The sequence below is a fragment of the Lissotriton helveticus genome, chromosome 2_1 (assembly GCF_964261635.1).
Source record: "Lissotriton helveticus chromosome 2_1, aLisHel1.1, whole genome shotgun sequence".
In the NCBI taxonomy this organism is placed as follows: domain Eukaryota; kingdom Metazoa; phylum Chordata; class Amphibia; order Caudata; family Salamandridae; genus Lissotriton; species Lissotriton helveticus.
In genome coordinates, this window is record NC_136059.1 from 150,147,015 (window position 1) to 150,166,805 (window position 19,791).

General features: G+C 46.8%; 1 protein-coding gene across 1 annotated transcript in view; it reads right to left on the bottom strand.

The window, feature by feature from the left end:
• The window catches only part of LOC144819257 (receptor-type tyrosine-protein phosphatase mu-like), a 643,238-nt gene that overhangs the window by 84,330 nt on the left and 539,117 nt on the right, over nt 1-19,791 (bottom strand). The window contains exons 15-16 of the mRNA XM_078677226.1: nt 15,906-16,057; nt 192-327 (exon numbers count right to left, since the gene is read on the bottom strand). Of these exons, the coding sequence (XP_078533352.1) occupies nt 192-327; nt 15,906-16,057 (288 nt within the window). The remainder of the gene's footprint in view (nt 1-191; nt 328-15,905; nt 16,058-19,791) is intronic.

The window sequence follows — 19,791 nt, forward strand, 5'->3', positions numbered from 1 at the left end:
GCAGCTGTCTATTGAAATCTGCATGCCTAGTAAAATCATCTGATTGGTGCACATAGCAATGCAGCTCTACCTTAGTGAAGCAGCAGTCTTCACAGTGAGACTGTACTTCTGGAAGTGTCATAAATCCCAAGCTGACTGATGATCTTAGATACTCAGTTCTATCTTCCTTGTGGCCACTCTTCCGAACCCACCCTGGTCTGCACCATGTTGACCCTTTTCTCCCGCATCATCCGAGTACACTGGAACACGTCCACCTTCTGCTCTGCTTGGGCCATCTTCAGAAGAATATCCAAGGCGATGAAGGTCCCAGTACGGCCAATCCCTGCACTGAAACCACAAACAAGAACCAATATTTTAAATGAAGAAGACCACCATACATTCTTCCAGACCAGAGGCCTGTAAGTGACAGGTTTCAAACCCAGCAGGACCAATTCAGTCTTTTGTTCCTTGAGATTCTTATTAGACCTTGGATGGAATTTCAATTACGCTGGAGTGACCGTTGTACTTTTGAATATTCAGTGTTACTTTTTGATGCGGAGTTACCCATCATTATGCAATTACTCCTGCTTGTGTAATGTGCGGGCACAATCCTACAACGAGAACACATTTCGAAAGCGTGAGCGGCTGTTCTCACTTGCTATTCACGTTCTGTTGCATTTAGCGCTATTTCATAGATCAAAATGCATGCTTGTGTCATTTTGGACACAAGGGGGCACTTATGAGCTATGAAATAGAGCTAAATGCAGAGTCACTCGTCTCGCATAATTCTGCATAATCTTGCGGAATTCTTAAGTACTACTGCGCAATTATGCTACATAGAATTATGCGTGTTTCAATCAATCAATCAATCAATCATAGGCATTTATAGAGCGCTCTACTTACCCGGAGGGTCTCAAGGCGCTAGGGGGGGGGGTGCTGCTACTGCCCGAACAGCCAGGTCTTGAGCTTCTTCCTGAAGGCGAGGTGGTCTTGGGTCAGGCACAGGTCGGACGGGAGGGAGTTCCAGGTCTTGGCGGCCAGGTAGGAGAAGGACCTTCCTCCTGTTGTCGTTCTTCGGATGCGGGGGACGGCGAGGGCGTGACTGGCTGATCGGAGGTGTCGTTTGGGAGCGTAGAAGTTGATGCGGTTGTTGAGGTAGCTCGGGCCTTGATCGTGAAGAGCTTTGTGTGCGTGGGTAAGGAGACGGAAGGTGATTCTCTTGTTGACCGGGAGCCAGTGCAGGTCTCTTAGGTGTCCGGAGATGTGGCTGTGTCGTGGGATGTCGAGGATGAGTCTGGCTGAGGCGTTCTGGATCCGTTGGAGTCTCTTCTGGAGCTTGGCGGTGGTTCCGGCATAGAGGGCGTTGCCGTAGTCCAGTCGGCTGGTGACGAGTGCCTGGGTGACAGTCTTCCTGGTCTCGGTGGGGATCCACCGGAAGATCTTCCGTAGCATGCGCAGGGTGTTGAAGCATGACGAGGAGACGGCGTTAACTTGCTTGGTCATGGAGAGGGAGGAGTCCAGGATGAAGCCTAGGTTGCGTGCGTGGTCTGTCGGTTTGGGTGCGGTGCCCAGGGCGGGGGGCCACCAGGAGTCGTCCCAGGCGGAGGGCGAGGATCCCAGGATGAGGACTTCCGTCTTGTCCGAGTTCAGCTTCAGGCGGCTGGTCGACATCCACTCGGCTACCTCTTTCATTCCTTCGTGAAGGTTGGCTCTGGCGGCGGCGGGGTTGTTGGTCAGGGAGAGGATCAGCTGGGTGTCGTCGGCGTAGGAGATGATGTTGAGGTTGTGTTGGCGTGCGATGGCCGCGAGGGGGCTCATGTAGACATTGAAGAGGGTTGGGCTCAGCGAGGATCCTTGAGGGACGCCGCAGATGACTTTGGTGGCCTCTGACTTGTACGGTGGTAGACGGACTCTCTGTGTTCTTCCGTCGAGGAAGGAGATGATCCATTCCAGTGCCTTCTCCTGGATTCCGACGTTGCTGAGGCGATGCACTAGGGTGCGGTGGCAGACGGTGTCGAAGGCCGCGGAGAGGTCTAGTAGGATGAGGGCCGCTGTTTCTCCGTTGTCCATCAGGGTTCGGATGTCATCGGTGGCAGCGATGAGGGCGGTCTCGGTGCTGTGGTTGGCTCGGAAGCCAGACTGTGAGGGGTCGAGGGATCCGTTCGTCTCGAGGAAGGCGGCCAGCTGCTTGTTGACGGTCTTCTCGATGACTTTGGCTGGGAACGGGAGCAGCGAGATGGGGCGGTAATTCTTGAGTTCGGTGGGGTCCGCTGTTGGTTTCTTGAGTAGAGCGCTGAGTTCGGCATGCTTCCAGCTCTCAGGGAAGGTGGCGGTGGTGAAGGAGGTGTTGATGATGTCCCGCAGGTGGGGTGCGATGACGGCGTCGGCCTTGTTGAAGACGTGGTGAGGGCAGGGGTCGGTCGGAGATCCGGAGTGGATGGAGTTCATCATGCGGACGGTTTCTTCGGTGCAGATTGGAGTCCAGGCGCGGAGGGTGGTGGTGGGGGGCGGTGGTTCGGTCGAGTTGGACGTGGCGTTCGTCGGTTGGGTGTTGAAGCTGTTGTGTATGTCCGCGATCTTGTTATGGAAGTAGGAGGCGAGGGAGTTGCAGAGTTCTTGCGATGGGGTGATGTCGTTGTTTCCAGCGTTGGGGTTGGAGAGCTCTTTCACGATGTTGAAGAGTTCCTTGCTGTTGTGTGCGTTGTTATCCAACCGGTCCTTGAATGCGGTTTTCTTGGTGTCGCGGATCAGTTGGTGATGTTTCCGGGTGGCAAGCTTGAGGGTGGTCATGTTGTCCGGTGTTGGCTCCCTTCTCCAGGCTTTCTGGAGGTCTCGGCAGTTCTTCTTGGAGCTCTTGAGTTCGTCGGTGAACCACGGGGCCTTCTTGCTGCCGGGTCTGCTGGGCGGGGTCCTCAGTGGGGCGAGTTCGTCCGCGCAGTTGCTGATCCACTTCGTGAGGTTGTTGGCGGCCTGGCTGGGGTTCGCTGAGCTGGCGGGAGGGTGCTGGCTCAGGGAAGCGGCGAGCTGGTCGGCTGTGATCTTGTTCCAGCTTCTTCGAGCAACTTGTGGCTGGTGGTGGTGGATCGTCGTTCTTCTGAAGGTGAAGTGGACGCAGCTGTGGTCCGTCCAGTGGAGTCCTGTGGTGTGGCTGAAGGTGATGTCTTTGCTGGATGAGAAGACGGCGTCGAGTGTGTGTCCGGCGAGGTGGGTGGGGGTGGGCACCAGTTGCTTGAGTCCGAGGTTGGCGAGGTTGTCGAGCAGGGTGGTGGTGTTGCGGTCGTTGTTGTTCTCCAGGTGGAAGTTGAGGTCCCCCAGGAGATGTAGTCAGCGGAGGGGAGGGCATGCGGGCTGACGAAGTCGGCGATGTCCTCGCTGAATTGGGTGAGTGGTCCCGGGGGTCGGTAGATCAGGGTGCCTCTGAGGGTGGTCTTCGGGTCGGTGTGGATCTGGAAGTGTAGGTGTTCGGCGGTAGTCAGGATGTCGTCGGTGTAGGTCGTGATGCGGATGGTGTCCCTGTGGATGATGGCGATGCCTCCTCCTGTCTGGTTGGCGGTGCGGTCCCTCCGGGTGATCTTGTAGCCCTCTGGGATGGCGATGGCGATGTCGGGCGCTGAGGAGGCGTTCATCCAGGTCTCCGTGAGGAAGGCAACGTCAGGAGCAGTGGTGTCGATGAGGTTCCAGAGTTCGATGGCGTGTCTGTGGACGGAGCGGGTGTTGAGCAGGATGCACTTGAGGTGGTTGCTGCTGGTGTTCGTCTTGGCGGGTGCTGGTGCGAGGCAGGTCCGGATGCAGATGAACTTGCAGGCGGTGCAGCAGAAGGGTCCGTGGGTGCGTCTCGGGGTGGCTCGGTAGCATCCCGGGGTTCGGCCGGCGTTGAGTGCGTTGAGGGTGGCGGCGTCGTACGTCCGGCGGGTGGGCTGGGAACTGCGGGGGCCAGGGGTCCTGGCACTGGGCGCGGTCCAGGCGCGGACGGGCGCAGACGGGCTTACCTTTGGCGCACCTTCGGCGCTCAGTCGGTGCTCCCGCTGCGCGCGTCCGCTGCGCGGTCGCTGAGGGGGCGTCATAAGAAGGGATCCGTGAGGGCGGGTCAGCTGTGAGGCGGGGAGCGCGTTGTCCTATCAGCAGGCGGGGGGGCGGGGTCGCGGCAAAAACCGGCGCGAAAATCGAGTCGGGCGGCCCTGCGGCGGCTGGGGCGCCGGGCTGGATCGGCGATCGAGGCGGGCGGCCCTGCGGCGGCTGGGGCGCCGGGCTGGAGTGGCGTCAGCAGGCAGTAGGCAGGCAGCAGGTAGGAGGCAGCAGGCGGGGAGCGTGGGGGCAACCAGGCCGAGGGCACAGTGGTCGCTGCAGAAAGGAGGTCGGGGTCCCCTTAAGAAGGGATCCGTGAGGGCGGGTCAGCTGTGAGGCGGGGAGCGCGTTGTCCTATCAGCAGGCGGGGGGGCGGGGTCGCGGCAAAAACCGGCGCGAAAATCGAGTCGGGCGGCCCTGCGGCGGCTGGGGCGCCGGGCTGGATCGGCGATCGAGGCGGGCGGCCCTGCGGCGGCTGGGGCGCCGGGCTGGAGTGGCGTCAGCAGGCAGTAGGCAGGCAGCAGGTAGGAGGCAGCAGGCGGGGAGCGTGGGGGCAACCAGGCCGAGGGCACAGTGGTCGCTGCAGAAAGGAGGTCGGGGTCCCCTTAAGAAGGGATCCGTGAGGGCGGGTCAGCTGTGAGGCGGGGAGCGCGTTGTCCTATCAGCAGGCGGGGGGGCGGGGTCGCGGCAAAAACCGGCGCGAAAATCGAGTCGGGCGGCCCTGCGGCGGCTGGGGCGCCGGGCTGGATCGGCGATCGAGGCGGGCGGCCCTGCGGCGGCTGGGGCGCCGGGCTGGAGTGGCGTCAGCAGGCAGTAGGCAGGCAGCAGGTAGGAGGCAGCAGGCGGGGAGCGTGGGGGCAACCAGGCCGAGGGCACAGTGGTCGCTGCAGAAAGGAGGTCGGGGTCCCCTTAAGAAGGGATCCGTGAGGGCGGGTCAGCTGTGAGGCGGGGAGCGCGTTGTCCTATCAGCAGGCGGGGGGGCGGGGTCGCGGCAAAAACCGGCGCGAAAATCGAGTCGGGCGGCCCTGCGGCGGCTGGGGCGCCGGGCTGGATCGGCGATCGAGGCGGGCGGCCCTGCGGCGGCTGGGGCGCCGGGCTGGAGTGGCGTCAGCAGGCAGTAGGCAGGCAGCAGGTAGGAGGCAGCAGGCGGGGAGCGTGGGGGCAACCAGGCCGAGGGCACAGTGGTCGCTGCAGAAAGGAGGTCGGGGTCCCCTTAAGAAGGGATCCGTGAGGGCGGGTCAGCTGTGAGGCGGGGAGCGCGTTGTCCTATCAGCAGGCGGGGGGGCGGGGTCGCGGCAAAAACCGGCGCGAAAATCGAGTCGGGCGGCCCTGCGGCGGCTGGGGCGCCGGGCTGGATCGGCGATCGAGGCGGGCGGCCCTGCGGCGGCTGGGGCGCCGGGCTGGAGTGGCGTCAGCAGGCAGTAGGCAGGCAGCAGGTAGGAGGCAGCAGGCGGGGAGCGTGGGGGCAACCAGGCCGAGGGCACAGTGGTCGCTCACCCACCCCTAGTTCTTATCATGAATGCCATTGGCTTGCGGTATTATACCAATCATGAAGTGTAGTAGTTCTCCAGAATTGGTATCTTTTCTACGTATATATGATTGGATTATCCCTTATTACCAGCCTTGGAATCCGTGGTAGTTAATAGATAAACAGCAGTGTTCATATACACTCAATTAAGATTACTTTCAGCATACACTTTAGGAAGGTTAACCACTTGATTATGTTACTCAAATTTTAGCATTTTTTTTTGTTTTGCCAACCCCCTCCATTTGTTCTGAATTTTATTAATTGCTAGTGTCCAGCATACGTGCTCTGATCCCTAAACATTAGATTTTGGCTAATTGGTGTTTGTCTTTGTTAACTTTCATACATGGCCATAGTCTATGCTGCAGAAAATACACCAGTGACATACAAATTTAAAATGTCACATGTGGACTGCAGCACATATTATGCCAACCACTAACTAGTGTTACAAGGAAAATATGGCTTCAAGCCTTCCATTGTGGCCTAAATGTAACAGTTTCTAACTGCAAACTGACCTGTCAAAATAACCTTTTGGATAGGAGAAAACCTTTATTTTTAATAATAATAAGTCATCCCTATGTGGGCTTTGTATTCCACATGGTAGGGTGCACATTATTAAAAATGGGCAGCATAGAAATTTGATGACACCATCTTCCTTCTTTGACAGGCTCCCAAAATCTATTTTGACTGTGTAAAGCTCTGGTTGGCCAATGAGAAAAATAGAAGTACAAATTAAAACATGAATTCTATATCTCTGGGTTAAGACAAGCTAGAAACATAATTCAACCCCTTTTTAAAAATATGTATTAAAAGCCCAACGCAATGATGAAGTTGGATTTTCAATAAATATTGAGGAAAAGTAATTTTTAGAAAGTTACCTTTTCCCTGCGTGAAGTTCCTGGAGACTACTTTACATCAGCTTCCCAACAGATGTCGATCACATGTTTGACTCTATTGAGGTGTGTAAACTGCTCTCAGAGAATGGACAATTGCCTGAGAGTTGGTTTTCTTCTACTGGCAGGAATACGAGATGGGGTGGCCTTAGGAACTTAATTAACTTTCTAGGGGCTGTGTAGGAAAGTGGGTTATTAGTTGGGAGGGATAGAAGCCCCACACAAATAATCAACCACCCTAAACAAACTTGAGCTTAACTCCATGGTAGCTTGGCACAACAGTAGTCAGGCTTAACTTGAAGGCAATGCGTGAAATATTTCGCAGCACTCAAACAGAAATAAAGGCAAAACATAAAACAAAGAAAATCCCCACAAAATGTAGAAAATACAATAAATCTTAACAAATATAATGACACCAAAATGACAAAAATCCAGTCAGTAGAACCTAAGAGAAGAATTTTTAAAATTCTAGGTGAAAATTGTGAAACAAAGCAGAAAGTACCACTAGTGGTTATCTGGTCGTACTAGACTGGGAAAAGTGCTAGACCGGAGAAAAACAGATATGGGGACCAGGTTTGTCCCACCATGAGCTATCTTTTCAAGTCTGTGTGAGGAGCTGCCATTCATATTGACGGGGGACCGTGAGGAGGTTGATGTCAGCAGGAGTAGCGAGTCAAATTTCGAGGATTTTTGCTGTTTTGGTGCGAAGAGCCAATTGTTGTTGGAGCTTTGCATTGGTGGTTGACAGCTGTTGCTTTCAGTACGAAGTGCAGCTCTCACTGGAGCTTTGCATTAGGGGCTATCGAGGACAGTCGCTGTCAGCTTGAAGTGCAGGTTATGATAGAGCATCACGCTGGCAGTCATTGTGAGCGGGTGTTCCTCAGCATAAAAAGGTTTCTTTGCAGTCACGAGGAACCCAAAACATCTGTATTTTCACCTTGAGTTCAGAAGGAGTACACTGATGCCAGCCAGGGTCCTGGCCCTGGAGGGCACCTCTTTGGGATCAGGACTCACTCTGGCAGAGGCCAGGAGCAGGGCTCAGGCAGGTTCAAGTGGTGCTGGGCAGTTGGGCAGCTGCAGGGAGGCCTCTGGAAGTTGTGTCCCTGTAGCTGAAACAGGGGTCAGTCAAATGACCCTTCGAGCCAATTCTGGGTGCCTGTGTTCAAGGTAAGCAGGTCCAAGCTTCCTTCTTCCAACAGCAGGGCAGGCCTTACTTTGAATGTTCCATAGATGCAGGAGTGTTCTGATGAGAGTTCTGAAGCTGCCACTTTTATATCTGGCTCCAGTCTCTGTGTGGGGGAATTCCCTGACCTACCCATAGAACAGCTTCTGGTCAGTTCTTCCACTGGTTCTTGCACCAAATTGTGTAGGGTGACAAAGGAACCTTTGTTAGTGCCTCAGGCATAGTCCTTTGAAGTGCAAGCCGGGCAAGCTGGGTGACGCTTGAAGTGCAAGCTGGGTGAAGTCCTCCCCAGCCATCCTGTCAGGAATACCCATTTACCTCATACCTAGGTTTCCTTTTTCTCAACGTCTGAAAAGAATACACAACCCGCAACAGAACCATTCACAGTCACATGACCCTAGATACTGGCAGAAAGGCACCTTTGGTTCAGGCAGGAAAATTCAAACTTTCTAATAGTTGCATTTTCAGAATAGCAACTTAAAATCTGGCTACCATTAAAGAGGATTTTAAATTAATATTAATTTAAAAGGAAATAGCATGTATATATTTGGTTTCAAACTGAAGTTATCATGTATTAAATGTAATAAGGTAGCCCAGCCCAGAGCTGAAACTTAGATCCACATGTTCTACTTTGCAAATATCATGCTTTCCTATAAGCCTTTAGAGCCTACCTTAGAGGTGCCTTATAAATCATAAAAAGGAAGGTTATACCTGCCAAAAGGTTTATTTTGACACATTAAAACTGCAGTTTAAAACTGCACTAGAGGCTAAAGTGGCAGACCTGAGGCATGTTTTGCAGTGCTACTTTAGTGGATGGTACACTGTGAACTGCTTCTTACTAGTAGCAGCTGCCTTACAGGCCCTGGGTACATGTCATACCCTGAACTAGGAATGTACAAGTAAATTAAATGTGCCACTTAGGTGTGGGCCAATTTTACCATATTTTAAGGGAGAGTTCAAGCACCTTAGCTCTGGTTAGCAGGGTTAAGTCACAAATTCCTAATGACAACAAAAACAAATTCCAGCAACAATAAGGGAGGAAGGCGAAACGTCTGGGGTAATGTCATGCCAAGGATGTCAGATCTAACAGGTATGCCCTGTGACAAGTAAATGTCACGTGGCACCTGAAAAAACCGATCCTTTGTCCCCCCTAGTCCGGCTGGAACCAAACCCAGTGGGATGATAGCTACTTGCAGACCTAGTTTTGAGTGACCACAGAAGAGTGGACTGCTCATTACCACACAGGCTCTGCACAAGGGAAGAAGGGTTTCCCCATCTTGGACTATGGGAATAATTTACACTGTGGGATAGTTTGCAGTAGGGCAAAGAGGAACTGCTAAAAAAGTGGGTAGAGTCACCCCTGGGAATTTTTACCTCATTCGTCTGGGACGAACTAGGAGTTGCCTCCACCTACTAGCTGGTGCTAGGCATAAATGTGGCACCCCAAGGTATCATCTTCAGAACACTCTCTGGACCTGTGGAAGAGCAGACAAATGATTGCACCTGCTGTTTGAGGCCTGTAAGGGAACCAGAACAGCTGGGTGTGCTCCCATGTGTACCCAAGACAAAGACGTGGACTCCAAGGATCTGTTGGCTGACCTTCTTTGTGGCTTCAGGCACACACGCAGCAATCTGCAAAAGGCATTTTTCCTGAAGTGCACAGCTGACCAGAACCAACTAGACCTGAATAAACCTGTGCTTTTGGCCACTACCTGATAGCCTGAGAGTTTCTAAGAGCCTTTCCTAGTAAGTCCTGGGTGCACTAGAAGTGTAGTCGTTTGTCTGTCTGAGCACCAACAGACACACTTTTAAAATCTTTTCCTCCAGAGCTTCTGCTGGACCTGCCGGAAAAGGTATTCAACCAGCAGTTTCACAGTGTCGGATTGGATTTCAGCTTTGTTCCTCATAGAGACTGCCGCACCTCCAAAAGGTGATTAAGTTCTATTCAGTATTAGGACTCAGAAAGTATCCCCAAAGCTGTACAGTGTCAGAGGGACAACTCTGCTTCAGGTATCCGGCCTTTGGTTCTCCAGCTGCAGTTTCATTAGAGATTCATGCTGGGAGGTTTTTTCTTCTCAAAAAGTGACAACATCCCATTCTGCTTTGGGACTTAAAAGAATGTTTAACACTTTTCTTCAATAAAGTGACAAAGTCCCTACCTGTAGAAGAACTTTTTTGACTTCTTGTCTTTCAGTGAGACCAATCCATTTCGTGTATCTGATCAGGGCTCCATTTCGTTCAGCCCGAAATTGCATCTTAGCCCTAGTCTACTGTGACGTTTCTCTTACCACGTACTTTATTTTTTCTTGCACTTTTTCAACTTTAATCTTCAAATAATCAAGTCTACAGTTCGTCTTATTGTATTCTTGCCATTTGGGTATTGAGTCTCAGGGTTCACAGTCCCTGTGTTTGTTCTATTTGCTTTACAAAGTGTAAATAAAGTGTGTCTTGAATATGTTTTGCCCATCAAAGGACATGTCCCTTACCTATAATGTCAAAGGCTGACTAATCCTGTGCTCTTCAACTAGCCATGCCAGCAGATGGCAAACACATTGTCCATCTGGCAGGATCTCACAGAAGTAGAATCCAAAAATGTGTTATTAAAGCAGATTATGTTTGCTCCCACTCCTTAAAAACAGCATTGTCTTGTATTCTATTCACCTCTGGTAATTAACCTAAAATGGGTTTATACCATGAAACAACTGTGATAGAATGGTTGAAGTGAATGTGACGTTCAATGTAGTAACTGCCAAGAAGTTGACTCTATTGCCCATTGTGTACTATTTTTGGCACTCCCTATCCAGTAGTACAGTGCAAGGTTGATAGTTTTATTTTACTTAGCACTGGAATATAGATTCTATTTTGATCTGGTTGAGTAGGCAAGCGGGCGAAGTGTCAGGTGCTTTCTATTTCTTTTCCAGTCTGGCTAGTTTGACACATTTAATTTTTAATCTGTGAAATGTGCTTTTCTCTAGACAGGAATGTCCTTAATTTCTCTTCTGATATTTGCTATACAATCAGAGAAAGTAAGGTTTCTTTGTGAATATGAAGGGTAGACTGATCAAATGTCTTACATCATCAGGTGGTGAATGTTTGGCAATATGAAAGGCATCATCAAGGCTCACGTAAGTGTCCAATTCACTTTCTCAATTTTACACAGGTGATCGCTAGGCTGGCCACGAGCATCCCAACACCTCTGCTATATTCACCTTCCTCTTATCGTCATCATTGTCATCAGCATCACTCTACCCTTCTGCTGGAGCAGAGGTCATGGGAGTATGGATGACGGATGTTGTGGAATAGCAATTGGTGATTGCAAAGGCTGTGGTTGTGCTGAATGGTTGAGTGGCTATAGCAAAGGTGATTTCTGTGGAATGGGTGCAGAAAATAGAGGCTACCCAGACTCAGCACATGGCCCTTGTATCAGTAATCACTGGAGGATGTCTGGCATCATATTTGGAAAGTAGTAAGGATGTCCACTGGACCCTAAAAGACAGGTGGGGTAATAGGCAAGTGACAAAGTATAGAATCCCTCTGATGAAGCAGAAGAAGTGGATCCTGATAGTATGTTTTGAGAGACTTCTAAAGCAAGGATAACCATTGTCTTTCTTCAATTCATCCTGGTGTACTAAATGAATGTTTAGATAATGAGAACCAGTTGTGCTCTGATCACCTGTGCCCTGATTATCTTCTTCAGTGAAAAAAACCTTACATTTAACATCCTTTGTCAGTTTTCGCCCTTTCCTCCTCTTCGACCTCCTGGCTAGCGGAGGGCTCTTTTAGGACCTCAGCTGGAGGCTGTAATGTTAACCTTAGAGGAGAAATAATGCATACAGTACTGGAAGCTTAGTCACAATGGTAGAGGCTGGAAGAGCCGATGACACAAATGTTTATGGAACAACAGCTGACAAGATGACAACCAATCAGGCCGCAGCTGATGGTCGAATAGTTATCAATCAGAGTGATGATGATGTTGTTGATAGGGTGAAAACTGCTGATAGCTGAGGAACTGATGTTCTCAGTGTCACGGATGTCATCAACGGTCAGAGAACTAATGGTTGAACAGCTAATCTCTTTCACGTCAGTGAGACTATTGTCATCTGACGGGCAACCTTGAAACTGATGACCAACTTTGCAGCTGTCATCTGGCCAGTCCTCCCTTGAAAGAGTAGCACTCTGGAGTGCTCCTGTGTCTTCTTAGTTTAAAGAAGAGTATCAAGCACTGGTACTTATAGTGTTGTTACGTTTAGCAATACGTTCTCATTGCAGCCACAAACAAATACAAGCATTCTTGATCTGTGTCATTTGATTGTGAATGGTTTCCTGATGCTGCATTTGAGGGCATTAGAAGCAGATTAGTTTGTTCTGATTGTGGAATGTGTGTTTGATGATCATGACTACATTTAGGAGACACCACAAGGTGAAATGCTGGGTAACATAGTTATTGAAAACCTTAATTTGTTTTAAACCAGGAGCTCTCCATTAGCTTCTACTTAGCGTTGACATGATCTTGTCAACAGACACAATTGTAGACTTTTTCTGAATTATAAATGGCATTTCCTTTTGTTTGACTAAAACTGTCAGACCTTTGGTGATCCTTGTTACTTCAAGAGTGGCTCAGAAAAGCAAAGGCCTGTGGTTTTATATGTACAATAACCATGCCATTTATCTCGAGGCAGGATCTCACAGGTTTTTATTAGCATTGAACATGAAATACTTAGAACACTATAGGTTCTCCATTTATGAACACACCACAATCAAATAGTTGGTGGTAGCATCCCCATCTATATTGATCTACATTCTTCATTATACAACAATACCCATCTCCATTGACATAGGCTGGTTTTCTCACATATCTAACCTAAGTATAAACTTGCACACGTGCAGCACATACGTCAATATCCATCCATATTTTTCCTCTGTAATTTCAGACCCTGTATCCACTATCCACTTATTACTTAATCTCTCAAGAAGGTCTTCATAAGCAAGGACTGATAAGGCAAAATCAGCTTCAATCCCTCTTTCAACATACACAACATTTCTAAAACATCATGTCTTTCGGATTCAAGGATGCTTGCTTGCCTAGTCCTTTTAATGGATTGCATCATTGATCTACAGAGTACAAAATGCCAGCAGTTGCCCCCAATGTATAACTATATCTCAGAAGGGCCCAAGGCTTGTAGTATAGTATAGGATGCCCACCGTGTCGATGCTTCTCTCTGACCACTTCACCAAACGCCGGGCCACAATCTCCGTTCACAAGTCCGGCAATGCCTCCAACGAAAAGATGTTTTCAGCCAAGTTTTATTCAAGCACATACCCAGCACAATATCACCACACCGATCAAGTGGCAAAGTATGCCCAGGCATTCTTGTCCCTCACCAGAAGATAACAAATACAGTCCCTGTTGACTCCGCTGGTAAGGCGTAGGTTTTGTCAACCTGTCCAGCAGTGAGTAAACGGGCTGCCCTTTGAACCTAGGGGATAGGTAATATAGCTCAAAATCAAGTGTACCAAGACCACAATTCACCATCGACAGCTTTTAGATCTCAAAACTTGAGTAGCATCACTCTTTTATCACCACATCTCTTCATGCTGCAGAGCTGGGCTGAAAATACAGATATAGTTCAGTTTGTAAATGTCTATGGGGCCAATTCACAGAACTAACTTAAGACAAAATCCTAAACTTACTACTTTTTGTATTCACAGAAGTTAGGATTTGTCTTCAGACAAACTTAAGACAGACTTAAGACAGACTTAAGACAGACTTAAGACAGACTTAAGACAGACTTAAGACAGACTTAAGACAGACTTAAGACAGACTTATGAAAGACTTATGAAAGACTTATGAAAGACTTAAGACAGACTTAAGACAGACTTAAGACAGACTTAAGACAAAATCCTAACTTCTGTGAAAACCAAAAGTAGTAAGTTTAGGATTTTGCCTTAAGTTAGTTCTGTGAATCGGGCCCAATATCTCTCTAGTTTAAAGAACATATCTGAGAAAACTGTTATTTTCCTCTATAAGTATAGAAATATTTGTCTCAAGTTCTTAAAATACAGGTATCTTGTTGTCTTGAAATGCAGATATATTTTTATCTGAAGTGATAGACTACTTCCTGTACGAAAGGGGAGATAGCTCATTTTTTTAAAATGCATACATGTCCCTATCAGGAAAAGCAGTTATGTTTCTACTTGAAAGTGTAAATCAACCACTTTCAGAAAGCCTAGAGGCCCCTGTCTGAGATTACCCACCACACATTGTCTGACAATGCAGATATCGTTCCATTTTAAGGTACAGACATCTCCAGAAATCTTTACCTGACAATAAAGATGTCCCCATATCTGAACATTTAGCTATCTTCCTGTCTAGAAAAGCTGGTATCTCCATATGGGAAGTACAAGAATCCTCATCTCTGAAACTACAATTGTCCCTGGCTAGAAAATGCTGAAATCTTTCTGAAAATACAGATATTATCCAAATCAGATTACACAGTACCTTCCCTGTCTGGAGAGCAAATATCTTTCTAACTGAAAGTCCAGATATCACCGTGTCTGAAAGTACAGATATCACCATGTCTAGAACTGAAGGTAGGTACCTGTCTAAAAGTACAGATATCTCTCTAAACCTGCAGGTGGCTTCCTTTCTGAAGAGATGGACAGCTCCAGACAACTTCCTGTCCTATCTAAAACTACAGACTGCTTCTTCTCTGATAACTCCAGATAGTTCTAGATCTCTCCCTGTCTCAATGTAAAGTAGCTCACTGTTTGCTCGTACAGGTAATTCCCTGATGCAGCACAGTTAGCTCTGTGTCAGTAAGAAGAGATGGCTCCTTGTCTAGAGCACCATTCAAAAATGTTGAGGCTATAAGACAAATACGAAGTTATTGTCTATTACTGTGCTTACATGGAGACTGCTAGCTTTTGAGTATTCATGCATTGCCCTCCCAAAATTGTGAGTTACCCAAATCACACTTTGAATGTTATATGCAACTACCCTTACTGTATTACTTAGCCGTGCATTTATGACTGATTACTGTGGAAAAAACTTCATTGTGCAATATGTCTGTCTGTAAAAAAAAATAGCTACATTGTAAGTGTGCTTTAACCCAACTACTGCATGTTGTCTTCAGTTTACAGATGGCTATTGTTAGCACCAATGCTGTAACAACTGAGTACAATTCAATTTTAAAGCACTTTCCCATACATACCCTCAATTATTTCTTACCTATATCTAAAGACTGATTGGAGAAGGGGAATATGACTAACCTCATTATCCTTCTGTGAGTACTATTAGAACAGGGAAATCTGGCAACCACATTGCCGTATATATAATTCCTTATCAGAACACTAGAATGTTGAGAACGCCATTGAGGGCAATGAGGTAGCTCCCGGCTTATAATGGCCAGTATAAGACTGGGGCTCTGACATTCCAATGTTTGTCTTCATGTTTCTCCCTTTTAAGTTTAAAACATTCTACATTTGGTGGGTGGAAAGTTCTACTACTGTTATAGCCTTTCTGCCTCCGGTTATACTATGGAGAAGTGTGGCTCACTGGTTAGAGGAGGCAGACCCGGACGCTGAGATCAGAAATGGACCAGGGTTCAATTCCCGACGCGGCAGGGTCTTGAGCCCAAAATGTCCACGGACTCGGTAATTCTCACTTCGGTGCCTACTTGAATCACAGGTTCACACTCTGCAACTCTGGGCAATAGCTTGCTTAATCTCCACTACGGCCCCCCGCGGCGGGATGCCTGGCTTTCACCTTGGGGATACCCAGCAGGGGCTATCTCACAGGGAAAAACCAGGACGGGTTCCCAATGCAAAGCGCTTTGAGACCTGGCGGTGATATTGCGCTATATAAAAACCCATCCATCCATCCATCCTAGTCCTTAAAAGGCTTTCTCCCTCGTTATAGGACCTCACCTCAGTTCAGTCAGTTCTAGAACTCAGGTTCAGGGCCTTTAACAACCAGTACAGCCTTCCGATGTAAGGCTATATGCCAGCATTATGTAGATCCTAAGCTTTCCCAGTGACCTAATGATCTAAAGATAATATCTAAGAATGCCAACTCTTAACAACCTTGTTTTAAGCAAGGCAGCAACTCTCCACACAACTAAGGCCATACGATAAGGAGAAAGGGATGTTCTCCACTGCAACAAACTCAGTGGACGAAAATGTTTGATTTAATTGAAAATTGGATTTTGAAAGTATTTCTTCTCATTTCTATGCTACACACGACCCAGTAAATGTATGGTACCTGCAATGGACAATGACAGGTCCAGAGTCTGGAGACTTCAATGCATTCATCTGCTCCACCAGCCTGAGCAGACCGGTAGGCCTACTGGGAACCCCATGGTCTGGCCAATGGATATAGTGAAGTTGCTGCACCGTCTTCTCAGGAGCATTCCCCTATGGAAAAAAGGGCAAACACTGTGAGGACAGCTTGTAGGAAAGAGGACTCCAGTTAAAAAAAATCATCTTTCAAGATCATATTTTAAATGAGGTAGTGATACCAAACTTCTTACGAGCTAAGACAGAATAAAATGAAACCGATTGTACTCTATCTGAAGCTTTCCCAGAAAGGATGAATTTGAATCTATCAGTGTTCATTATATTCTATTTAAATATCAATTATTTACATTGAAATAATTGAGTAATTTACCTTTAAAGTTATAAACGTTGCGACGTGAAGAAGGAAGAAAGTATTCATGCACTTTAAGGGCGGTGTCATTTCTCATTCAAGAATGTAAACCAACTAACATGTGCCTTTTAAAGCCACTCTCTTTAAATATAGTCCCTAAGATCGTCCTAATCTATCTTATCTGATGAGACACTCAAACAGAAATGCGGTACAGTATTTAACTTGATTTTGGTCATAGTGATTCTCTTAGTGGTCAGTGATTTGAGTAGGTAACAACTTTATAATATATAAAAGTAATGTTTAGTGTGATTTGGTCACCTTTTTGCAGGTGGCATTACCAAAAAGCTCTTTGTGTATGTGGAGCAGGCAGACCTTAGTGCAGGTGGGAGGGCAAATTATCTGAAAGATAAGGTTGTTCTAGAGTGCATTGAGTTCTGAAAAGAAACACACTACAAAGCTGTGTAGAAGGAGAGTTCATGAGCTGATGAATACAGGCATAGGGAACTAGTAGATAGGCCGGTTACATACCATGAATTAGCCGCCCTGCTTTCTATAATTGGAAGTGGAATTGAGGCTGGAAAGGTTGGCTAAGTTGTGAATAGTGAAGCTTTTGATTTTTTTAAAAGGCGTATATTTAAAGAAATATTGAAGACACCGTTAGGGTTTTCCATCTTGACAAGTGGATTTCGTGCATTGTTAAAGTAGGATATAAGATCAGGTGGCGTTATTCGATGTTCAGCAGGTTGAAGTCAACCAAGGTGCCGGTTGGGGAAGGGAAGTTGCATTTTACTGTCATTATAAATTTGAAGATTTCTGTGCTAAAAATGTAATTGATTTGAAAAAATTAAAAGAAGAGGATTGTATGATCCCTACATTGGTGGCAAAAGCATTTGATAGTGCTTGGCTAACCAATACTACAAAATAGTAGAGGCAATAGGTTATGAGTGTGGGAGTGAAGCAAAGAGGAAGCAGAAAAAGAAAATTCAATGGTGGCTAAAAACAGGAGAACCAAAAACTACCAATGAGATAATGTTCCCAAATAAGGTTGTGTGCAAGCAGAAAGGAAAGTGGGAGGACGGAGCAGTGGTGGAAACAGACTCCAGGACAAGGGCACAGGACAGGATTAGTTTCAAGGAAGAAGTGTCAGTAGTATATGTTGGTGATGAGTTAAGTTGACACAAGTAATTTATGGCTGGTGCACTCATTCACCTTTGCTTTCAGTACTTCTTACAATCACTACTTTATATTTTTTGCCTCATCCTGCCTTCACCACAGTCTAGATTTTACTGTGTCTTAATCACCCACGTTAAATCTCACTGTGGGTTTGTCGAATGTGAGGTGTAACATAATATTTAGGGGTATATTCAGAGTGTGGTTGAGAAGGTAACCAAAACATAGTGGAGTATGCAGTCCACTACTTTCACAGATTCCCCAATCTGTCTTGAATAAAGTAAACCACCATGTTTCTGACAGCAGAGCCATTGCTAGTTCCGCCAGCAGAAATCTTAGACTAATTGGCCCGATGGACAGTTGGTCAATGGACATCAGACTGCCCTCAAATATTGTGGGCAAACGTTTCAACATCATTGCCTCCTGTCTGAACAGCCAAGAAAAGCTAGTGGTTGCCAACAGGAAAAACATTAACAATTCATACACGCTGGTAATCTGCATACCAGTGAATTCTAGTCTTTCATTGAAAGTTCATCCTCTACAATAATTCATAGATGCCTTGTGGAGTTCTTGGTAGTGGGAATGGGTCTAATTTAGGAAGGCCACCACTAGTTTGATTAAATTCCCAACTAGAATCACCATGGTTTTAACTCAGCTAATTTTTAAACTATGAGCCTGCATCCAAAAAGAAACCATTGCTAGCCATTCAACAAGATCATATCTTGTAGCCTAGACCTTTTCCACAATCTACACAATTAACTATGTGTTATCTGCATAAGAAAAAATGTTGAAAGCCTTAGTTTGAACTATGACTGACAAGAGGTACCATGTAGATGTTGACTAGCATCAGACTTCAAGATAACGCTTGTGGACCACTGGAGGTGACAAGAGCAGGATCTGATCTCAACGGGGGAGGTAAATTGGTTGCATTCGACCTGACAAAAAGGATTGCAGTCTCTTAAGCTCTTTGTCATAAAGACCTATATTGTGTAGACATCCTGATAGTCTAGTGTGTGATACTAAATCAAACCCTTCAAAGAGGTTGAGAAGAATGAGGACAGCAGATTTACCTTATTCCAATGAGAGCTGATATTGTACCTTACTGGCATTAAGGTATGTATCGGTGCTCTGGTTCTCTCTAAACCCTGCCTGTGAATGTCCAGCCTATTGTTCTTCTATACAAAATGTGAGAGCTGAAGGTTATTAAGCTTTCAAAAAACATTGTCCAGGTAGGGGAGAAATGAAAAAGGTCAATAATTCATCAACTTTGGGCTTTTTTATTAATTGAGGTACCAAAGCGTTCTTCCATTTGTCTTGAAATATAGCTGTGTCCACGGATCTTTTGAATACGTTCGTGATCCATGGGCTCATCAGACTGACATTTGCAGATAGCACATAATGAGGGTAAGGGTCATGTGGGGACCCTTGACTTTGATCACAGCTTCTTCCACCATAGTAGCAATTAAAATGGAAAATGATTCACAGACAGTGAAAGAATGTGACGTGGACCAGGCTTCAGAAAAGTGTCAATACTTAGATGAGCAACAAAATCTTGTTTTAAAAAAAAGTCTACTATATTAGCACACAAGGTGGCAGGAATGGATTGCTCACAGGCATAATATTCTCATTCCTTTACTAGTCTGAATATTTCACTGGACGATTTCTTGCTCTCCTCAATCTTAAGAGCGAAGTCATCCCTATAAGCCTGGTGTATCTGTCTGTGATAGCTATTAAACTTGAATTTAAAGTTGGTTTTTATCAGCCAGATCCTTAGATTTTCACCACCGTCCCTCCAGCCTTTTACACTCTCTTTTATGGACCCCTTTTTTATGAATCCTTAGCTTCAGGAAATAGTAAAGCGTCTAGTCTGCTTGTTGGTTTTTAAAGGGGCTAGCAGATTGCTAGCCTTTTCCATTGCTAAATTGAATTCTAAGGCTGCTGCATTCACGTTAGTTAAGACAGTGAGATCTGGTAGCAGAAGCTCTTTTGAAAGATTATTACTAGAGATATTCTTCCAGATTCTGAGCTTGGAAGAACTGGCCTTGATGACAGGAGACGGTTGCTTGACTATGGAGAAGGTGTTGGTCAGACCAAACTAGAGGTGTGGAAGAATCCAATCTTGGGCCAGATGTAGGTAATTCCTATTTACCGACTCTTAAATACCGAATCATACCGATTCGGTATTTAAGAGAAGGTAAATAGGAAGGAGGCATATGTAGGTAAATCTCATATTCCAATTACCGATTCGGTAAGATTCGGTATTTACCGATTCTGTAAATACCGAATCGGTATTTCACATTGATTCCTATGGGCCTTGAAGCCCATAGGATCA